Here is a 9,931-nt window from a genome sequence, read left to right on the forward strand (position 1 = left end):
TTCTCTAGATTATTCCCCCAGTAGAGTAATTTCATATTTGAAGGCCCAACTGATGGTTGGGAAGGACTGTTTATCTTAATTGGCCTCTTTGAGGGATGTTGGTATTGATACTCCTACTATTGATTTTGTTCCGGTAGTGCGAGATTTTTCGAATGTGTTTCCAATAGACCTGCCAGGCATGCCGCCCGAAAGGGATATTGACTTGGTACCGGGAACTCAGCCCATTTTTTCCTCCGTATTGTATGACATCAACTAAGTTGAAGGAATTGAAAGAACAACTTCAGGAACTTCTTGATAAGGGGTTTATTAGGCCTAGTGTGTCGCCTTGGAGTGCACCAGTTCTATTTGTGAAGAAGAAGGATGGTACTATGCGGATGTGCATCAACTATGTGCAATTGATCAAAGTAACAATCAAGAACATATATCCTTTGCCACGCATTGATGATCTATTTGACCAGCTTCAGGGAACAAGGGTATTTTCTAGGATTGATTTAAGGTCTGGGTATCACCTATAGATTCGGGAATCATATATTTTAAAGACAACATTCAAGACTTGTTATGGTCATTATGAGTTCCTTGTGATGTCTTGGGATGTCCAACGCCCCAACAACATTCATGCATCTGATGAACAATGTATTTCAGCCTTATCTTGACTCATTTGTAATAGTATATATTGATGATATCCTGGTGTACTCTCGTAGCCAAGAGGAGCATGCCTGACATTTGAGGATTGTGTTGCAGCATTTGAGGGAGGAGAAGTTTTACGCCAAGTTCTCCAAGTATGAGTTTTGGCATAGTTCGGTAGTGTTCATGGGGAATGTGGTGTCCAGTGAGGGGATTCAGGTGGATCTGAAGAAGATAGAAGCGGTTCAGAGTTGGCTCAGATCATCCTCAACTACAGAGATTCGGACATGTTCTCAGCTTGGCCAGTTACTTTCGTTGCTTCATGAAGGGTTTCTCGTCTATTGCATCTCCCTTGACGAAATTGATCCAGAATGGTGCTCCTTTCTGGTGGTCAAATGAGTATGAGGAGAGCTTTAAGAAGCTCAAGGTTGCCTTGACCACAGCTCCAGTTCGAGTTTTGCCTTCCACTTCAGGCTCTTATACAATGTATTGTGATGCTTCTTGGATCGGTAGTGGGTGTGTCTTGATGTAGGAGGGTAGAGTAATTGCCTATGCTTCACGTCAATTGAAGCCTCATGAGAATAACTAACTATATTCATGATTTGGAGTTTGCTGCCATCGTTCATGCATTGAATATTTGGAGGCATTATCCCTATGGTGTCTCTTGTGAGGTATTTACGAATAATCGGAGTCTCCAACACTTGTTCAAACAAAAGGATCTAAATTTGATGCATCAGAGATGGTTGGAACTGCTAATGGACTATGATATTACCATTCTTTATCATTTTGGGAAGGCCAATGTAGTAGACGATGCCTTGAGTAGAAAGACAGTGAGTATGGGTAGATATGCATTCATTCATATTGGTGAAATACCTCTTGCAGTTGATGTTCAGGCCTTGGCCAACCAGTTTGTGAGATTAGATGTTTCAGAGCCCAGCCGATTTCTAGCTTGTGTGGTTTCTCGGTCTTGATTATAGTATCGCGTTAGAGAGCGCCATTATAATGATCCTTATTTTCTTATTCTTACGGATACGGTTCAGCACGGTGATGCTAGGGATGTTACTATTGGGGATGATGGGGTCATTGAGAATGTAGGGTCGGATTTGTGTGCCTAATGTAGATGGGCTACGTAAGTTAATTCTCGGGGAGGCCAATAGTTTGCGATACTCCATTCATCCAGGTGTCGTGAAGACTTGAGGCAGCATTATTGATGGAGGAGAATGAATAAGGATATAATGGGGTTTGTTGCTCGGTGCCTTAACTATCAACAGGTGAAGTATGAGCATCAGAGACCGGGTGGATTCCTTCAGAGGCTTGAGATTCCAGAGTGGAAATAGGAGCGTATCACCATGGATTTTCTAGTTAGGCTCCCATGAACTTCGAGGAAGTTTTATACTATTTGGGCAATTATGGATCGGCTTATCAAGTTCGTGCACTTTATTCCAGTTTGGACTACTTATTCATCGGAGCGGTTTGCTGAGGTTTACATCTGCAAGATTGTTCGCCTTCAAGGTGTGCCAGTGTCTATCATTTCAGATCAGGCATCTCAATTTACATTGCTATTTTAGAGAGCAGTACAATGAGAGTTGGGACCCAGGTTGAGTTGAGCACAACATTTGATCCTCAGAAGGACAGACAGTCCGAGTGCACTATTCAGATATTTGAGGAGATGCTACGTGCTTGCGTCATTGATTTTGGGGGTTTTGGGATCAATTTTTGCCGCTCACGTGCGGAGTTGACTACAACAACAGATATCAGTCGAGCCTTCAAATGGATCTGTATGAGGCTTTTATGGGAGATGGTGTCGATCCCCAGGGGTTGGTTCGAGCCGGGTGAGTCTAGGCTATTGGGTATTGACTTAGTTCAGGATGCGTTTGACAAGGTTAAAGTGATTCATGACCGGCTTCACATGGTGCAGTCTAGACAGAAAATTTATGCCGATATGAAGAATCGTGATGTTGCTTTCATGGTTGGGGAGAAGGTACTGCTCAAGGTTTCACCCATGAAGGGTGTTATGAGGTTCGGTAAGAAGCGCAAGTTGAGCTCTCGGTATATTGGGCCATTTGAGGTACTTCAAAAGATTGGAGAGGCGGCTTACAAGCTTGCCTTGCCACCCATTTTGTCGAGTGTGCATCCAGTATTTCATGTTTCTATGCTGCGAAAGTATATCGGTGATCCGTCTCATGTTTTGGATTTCAGCACGATTCAGTTGGATGGTGATTTGACTTATGATATGGAGCTGGTGGCCATTTTGGATCGACATGTTCGAAAGTTGAGGTCAAAGAACATAGCTTCAATGAAGATGCAATGAAGAGGTCAGCTAGTTGAGGGGGCTACTTGGGAGACCAAGAGGTAGATGCGAAGTAGATATCCATGCATTTTTTAGACTCCAGGTACATTTCTAGACCCATTCGAGGACGAACATTTGTTTAAGTGGGGGAGGATGTAATGACCCGATCGGTCATTTTGAGAGTTGTAGCCCCGTTTCCCCATTTAATGTTCATTCCCTGCTTAATTGGTGTTATGTGACTTGTCGAGATAGTTTGTTCGGGTCCGGGAAGGTTTCGAAATGAATTGAGACACTTAGTCTCAAGGTTGAAATCTGAGATGAAAAGGTTGACTGGATGTTGACTTATGTGTAAACGACTCCGGAATGGAGTTTTGATAGTTTCGTTAGCTCCGTTGGATGATTTTGGACTTATGAGTGTGTTCAGATTGTAATTTGGAGGTCCGTAGTTGAATTAGACTTGAAATGACGAAAGTTGGAAATTTGGAAGTTTGAGCGAGAGTGGACTTTGTTGTTAGCGGGCTCAAAATGGGGTTTCGGGTGTTGGAGTAGGTCCTTCGTGTCATTTGTGACGTGTGTGCAAAATTTGAGGTCAGTCGGACGTTATTTGATAGGTTTCGATATCGTATGTAGAAATTGGAAGTTCAAAAGCTCATTAGGCTTGAATCGATGCGCGATTTGTGGTTTTAGCATTGTTTAATGTGATTTGAAGGCTCGAATTGATGAGGAAAGTACTTAGGCCGAATTTTGGGGATTTGATTGAGATTTTGGTATCGGATTTGAGTAATTTTGGCAAGGTTGGACTCGTGGTTGAATGTGTGTTCGAATTTTGTGACTTTTGTCAGATTCCGAGACGTGGGCCCAGGGGCCAGCCTTTAAGTTGACTTTTTGACTTTTGATTAATAACTTATTATTTTCTTATGGAATTGATTCATTTAGCTCTTGTTGATTGTATCGAAGTGTTCGTCGCTAGATTCGAGGCATTTGGAGGCCGATTCACTAGGCAAGGGCGTGTTGTTGTAGGGATTTGCACAGTTTGAGGTAAGTAACAGTTCTAAACTTGGTTCTGAGGGTATGAAACCCCGAATTACGTGTTATGTGATTGGTTTTGAGGAGACACACATGCTAGGTAATGGGCGTGTGGGCTTGCATCGTAGTAATTGTGACTTGGTCAATTCCATGGAACTGTATAGTTGAATTATATGTTGTTTTCCATATATTCTCTATGTGTTATAGAAATTGAATTGCAAATCATGTTAGAAATCATACATAGGTTATGTGTTGATACTGTGGGGGCCCATAGAGATCGTGTTACATGTTGAATTATCTGCCAAATTTCCATTTTGTACTCGATCATAGTTAGCATATTATATCTCAGTCTCTGTTGTTCCTTATTGATACATTATATCATCGCTGTTTGGGCTGATTATCATGACTTTTGAGAGCCCGAGATACTGAAGACATTGATGACTCAGTGAGGTCGAGGGCCTGATTGTGAGGATATTTATGGGATCGGGCTGCACACCGCAACCTATTTTATTGATTAATGCCGTGATTGGCTTATTATAGCGCTTTGCTGAAGGAGCCCCACCGGAGTCTGCATACACACAGTGAGCGCAGGTACCTACTAGCGCGAGTGCCGAATGACTGGGAGAAATGAAAGACTGTGAGGAATGAGAGTCTTTGAGGTTGGAGTGAATGGGAAGACGGAGTGACTGTTACTTCGAGAATATGCACTTGATTTCATTACTGTGTACTTCAACATGCATATATCGCTATCATGTAGTTTCTGAGAGATGCCATATCGTCTTTCAATTGGACTTGACATGAATTAACTGTCTTGGCTTTAAGTGTTGAACTTGAAAGCATGTTTATTTTTCCTGTATTTAATTTCTGTAATTGAACTGACTTCATCAGTACTTTCAGTCCAATAATTAGTTTTGTTACTTACTGAGTTGGTTGTATTGACGCTACACCCTGCACTTCCTGTGCTGATCCAGGTGTTGTCGGACACGACAGGTGCTAATTATCCGAGCAGCTTGAACATTCGGAGATTTCGAGGTAGCTGTCCGGCATTCACAGACCTTGGCTCTCCCTTCCTATCTTTCAGCTTTATGTATTTAGTTTCAGCTTTTCCATAGAAAGTATTTTAAGACTTGTGTTGTGTAGATGCTCATGTACTCAGTGACACCCTGGTTTTGGGAACTTCCGTATTGAGTTTTGACTTGCTATCTAGTTTATGAGAGTTTAAATTATTTAAACCTATGTTATTTCATTTTTCATTTAAAAGTGTTGGAAATATTTTGAGGTGTCGGCTTGCCTAGTACCACGTTTGGCGCCATCACGACATGCTAAGTTTTGGGCCGTGAAATGTATGATTTAGATTTATCTTTTGAATATTTAATGTTCTATAGGCTTTATTCTTGAGTTCCAGCTTGAATAATATATTTTTACTCGTGTGATTTATTTATTTTTTTGTCTTTGTTTAGTTTCTTTTACGCTGCTGTAAAATAATTGATGGATCTATACTTTGATCATCACCCTTTAAGCAGTAAAAATGTCTAGAGAGTTTGTTAAGTCATATAAAAGTACGCATGTCATTGCATTCTACTTATACTAGTGACTTTTACATGACATTTAAATAAAATACCGAAAATTAACCGAACTGTACCGATACCGAAGAGAAATCGATATGATTGGGACGGTTTCGAAAAGTGTAATTTTTGTTATACATAATAAAATAATCAAAAAATTACTATGGTACATATTTTTCGTCCGAACTGAACCATTGATACCCCTACCGGAGAAAGACGAGTTTAAATTAGTTCAAGATAATTTATGAAGATTTATATAACTGATTCCAACATATCCGAAATTGAGATATTGTGTGATATACTCTGTACAAAATTATCCAAATACTCAAGTCATAAGTCCCAATTAGAGGAGCATTGGAAAAGGAGCCTTATTTAAAAAAAAAAAAAAGTCAAGCATAAGAAGCCATATATAAGTAGGAAAACATTACTTTCAAATGGATATAATCAATGGTCTTCTTTTGTATTTGTCTAAAGAAAATAAATTGTCAAACGACTTTTTCTTTCCCTCCGTATAAAAGTCCCTGACCTTCAAATTCTTTGATGTTAAATAGTTTGGAGCTATTGTCTTCCCTTTAAAATTATGTAGAGAGATATTCAAAGTTGAAAATATGTGAAAGATAATAAAGCAAGTAATATTACAAATGGAAACGTAGAGATGAGATACATGTTATACAAAATAAAGAATAGAAGTGAACGCAGGAATTACTTCAACTTCTTCTTATCCTTGACATCTAAAAGTTTGATAAAATAAAAGACTGAGTCAAACACTTCTAAGAATACTACATTGTGAATACTATTGTCATGGTAAGAAGACGGGATTTTCAATTTATAGAGATCATAACTTTTTTCTCCAAGAAAGAGATCTGTCAAGTATGGAAGAGATCTATATTTTTCTTATAGGAAAAGTAAAATCAATTATGGTAAAGTCTCTTTCCTTTAAGAAAAGGTAAAATGCAATTACGATAAGAGAATCAGGGTCGTGAACAACTTAAAACGGTTATTTATGTATGTCCCCTAACAAATATAAAGATAGAATTGAATAACTGTACTTGTATCTGTCCTAGAAATTTCCCCCTCTCAAATAGTATATTGTACTTAAACTATAGCCAAATTACTATACTCATCACTATCGCTTCTCATCTGTCAAGCGGCTTGGATCAATCAATAAGAATTTCTTTCTCTTATTCTTCATCATTCTTTGTTTAGTTGCTTAATTTGTGATCTACTTTTACTTTATTTCCACAACATTATCGTATCAAAGGGTTGATATAATTTGTTTTAATCATATTGTTTGTGGCCTAAGTAATAAATCTAGTCGCTTGACCTAGCAACTAAAAATAATATTTGGAAAGAAAAGATATGCATTGTAGAGCGTTTGATTAGTTGCTGACGTAGTAAAAAATGTGAAAATCAAGATACTAATTCATAGTTGCGATAAACTAAAGATTAGAGATGGCAATAGACCAGGGCAGGACGGGGCGGGTGAAGCATTGCCCTGCAATAAATTCAACCCGCCCTGCCCCACCCTATTTAACAGTTTTTCTCTTTTTCAACCTGCCTTGCCCCACCCTACTTAGCCCTGCCCCGCCCTGCTCTGTTTAGCTCCTTTTCTCTTTCTTTCTTTTGTGTTAAATTTAGAACTGTAAATTATCCATGTTATTATAGAAAGAAAGAGGAATAACTTCAAAGCAACAAAATATGATATCTATGATAAATTTCATAACGGTGTGTAGAGTCGTTAAAATGGGCTTGGCCTGTGAGGCTATCCCAATCCAGCCCGCTTCTTGGGTAGGGTTGGGCTAGGATTTTTTTAGCCCATTTAAAACTGAAGCTTATAAGCCTGACCCAAGTCAGCCCGCTAGCCCTTGAGGCTTGACGGCTGAGCTTGGGCCATCCCGTGGGCCAAAAACTAATTAACTATTAAATATCTAATATTTAAAAAAATAAAAACTAAAAAATTATTAACTATAATCCTCATTCTTCAACCCTAGATTGCTCATTTACCTTCCATATCAACTAGAATTTATATTTTTGACATGCATGTAATATGACAAAATTAGTTTTTATTTTGCCTAATTAATAATGAACACGAAAAGTTTTAGTCGGCCAATAATAATCTTTTTTCAAAAGAAAATATTACTTTAAGTGGCCAATGATTAGTTTGGATTACTTTAATATATTATTAATATTTAAATTATTTTTCAGTACATAAAAAGAACGATTTTAAATATACACACAAAAAAATTGACTACTAGCAAATTTCATGGACTATAATGATGAAATCAGCAAATGATGTTAATCCTGAATTAAATAAAACTCAGTATATAAACTTATTGAAGCAATCCCTGAATCTGAAGAAAATGAAAGAAAAGTATTAAGAAAATATTCATGTAACTTTAAAAAAGAATAGTTAGAGATATAGAGAATTTGCATTTCAATTACGCGATTCCTCTCAAATATAAAGCTTTTTGTACGCTATACGCAAAAAAAAGTTATTTACATGATTAATCGACTATGTCACGAAAAATATTTAAGGATTTAAAGAAATTCTTTTTTCTAAAAAAAAATTGAAAGGCTAGCCTGCAGTCTTCTTAGGGATAGGTTGGGCTGGCCATTTTAAGGCCCATTCATATGGCGGGCCGGCCCGTCGTAACCCATCAAATTTTAAAAGCCCACGAGGCTTGGGCTAGGCTGGGTTGGGCTGGGCTGGCCTGTTTTGACAGCTCTAATGGTGTGTCTTTGCTTTGCATAACGTAAAATTACTTTGTAAATTCTTTTCTAATGCTTGTCGTAAATTTTTAAATAATTTAGTAAATAGTTTACACCAAATGAAAAAAGCTTTTTTCTTTATGAGTGTAAGTCATATCTTTTATAAATTTATTTATACTACTACTAGTTTACTACTACTATTGCTGTAATTTACTTGCTCCAATCAATGTATAAATATTTTTCATTATTTGCACGGCATAAAGCAGAATTATTACTAAACAAATTGATATTTTATAAAACTACTATATTTGCTAGCATGCTAATATTAATCAACAAGCTTTAGCAATAAAAATTAGTTTGGGAGGAAAGATTCATGTTAAGTTGCTGGGTACTTTTTCTGAGTTCGCTGCTTCTTTTGCCTTCTCAAAATGATTATGTATTCTAGTTCATCAACGATCCAAGAAAGCCAATCAAAGGGTAAGTGGGGAGATTTTAACTTTATGGGTTTTTGTAAAACAAAGTTTTTAAGTATTAATAATTGAGTCTAAATTTAATATTTATATATATTCAATAAATGTTTTAACATAAATATACTTTTTGAGTAAAAACTACTGGATTCGACTGAACTCGTACCCTAGCTTCTAGCTTCGCCCGTGAAGCCAAATTGGATTTTGAGCTGAAAGCATGAAATATTCTATGGAGAATCCAATAATTAGTCCACTCCCATATCCCATAAGAACCACACTTTCCAACTGAATTCAATTAGAAATGTCGAATTGCTTTCTTGATCCAGTACACATGTTTTAATTTGTTGTTTGTCTCTGGTATCCATTTACTTCGACAACCTTCTGAAATAGGGAATTCACGTAATTCATCATTGCCTTCATATGAATTGCTCTTAAATGTAGCAAATTGACGTCCTCTAGGGATACATATCCTTCATTCAAGATGATTGCGGGAGAGGCTTAAAAATTAAAGAGATGAAAGAGAAGCAAGTTGTTCTGGTATGTCAAAATTGTATAAGGTATTGATGAGAAGATTTACATAACTTAATATCATCAAAATTCATAATATTACATTTTCCACGTCAATTCCTACTCTTAAAGGAAGAAGGAAAAAAAAAACTTACATAGAAACTAAAAATCAAATCCAGCATCATAAGATATGCTGCATCTGATGTTGCATCGCCGATGAACATTCCAATTAACCACCTGCATGTTCGAATTTGAAGCACTTGTTAAACCAGCCGTTAACCATATTATTGGATCACTTCAACTAATCAAATAATTTGGTTTTAAAATATTTTTTGGAAAGAAAAATACATGCATTATAGAGCATTCGGTCAATTGCTGATATAAGAAAATTATGAAAACTAAGATTTTGATAGTTGCAATAAACAAACGATCAATGTTGAATTTAACTTCAATACCTGAATTTTTAACTCCTCTACAAGCAAATAATTTCATCTTCTGTAGTACCTTTGATGGGCTCGCTGCTTCTTTCGCCTTTTCATAGTGATTTTGTGTTCTAGTTCTTCAACAATCCAAGAAAGCCAATTGGGATTTCGAGCTGAAAGCATGAAATATGCTATGGATAATCCAATAATTAGTCCACTCGCGTATCCCATAAGAGCACCTTTCCAAAAATCATTGAGGAATTCAGAAGTGCTTTCTTCATCCAACACGCGTGTTGCATTGTTTGTCTCGGGCATCCTGCT

General features: G+C 37.3%; 1 protein-coding gene across 1 annotated transcript; it reads left to right on the plus strand.

Annotated features, from left to right (window-relative positions):
- Window positions 1-242: 242 nt before the first annotated feature.
- Window positions 243-2,935, plus strand: LOC138878939 (uncharacterized). The gene is made up of 5 exons (XM_070158504.1): window positions 243-473; window positions 742-843; window positions 953-1,051; window positions 1,362-1,531; window positions 2,137-2,935. Exons 1-5 carry the CDS (start codon window positions 243-245, stop codon window positions 2,933-2,935), a joined length of 1,401 nt encoding a protein of 466 aa, XP_070014605.1.
- The last annotated feature ends 6,996 nt before the right edge of the window (window positions 2,936-9,931 follow it).

The sequence above is a fragment of the Nicotiana sylvestris genome, chromosome 10 (assembly GCF_000393655.2).
Source record: "Nicotiana sylvestris chromosome 10, ASM39365v2, whole genome shotgun sequence".
In the NCBI taxonomy this organism is placed as follows: Eukaryota; Viridiplantae; Streptophyta; class Magnoliopsida; order Solanales; family Solanaceae; genus Nicotiana; species Nicotiana sylvestris.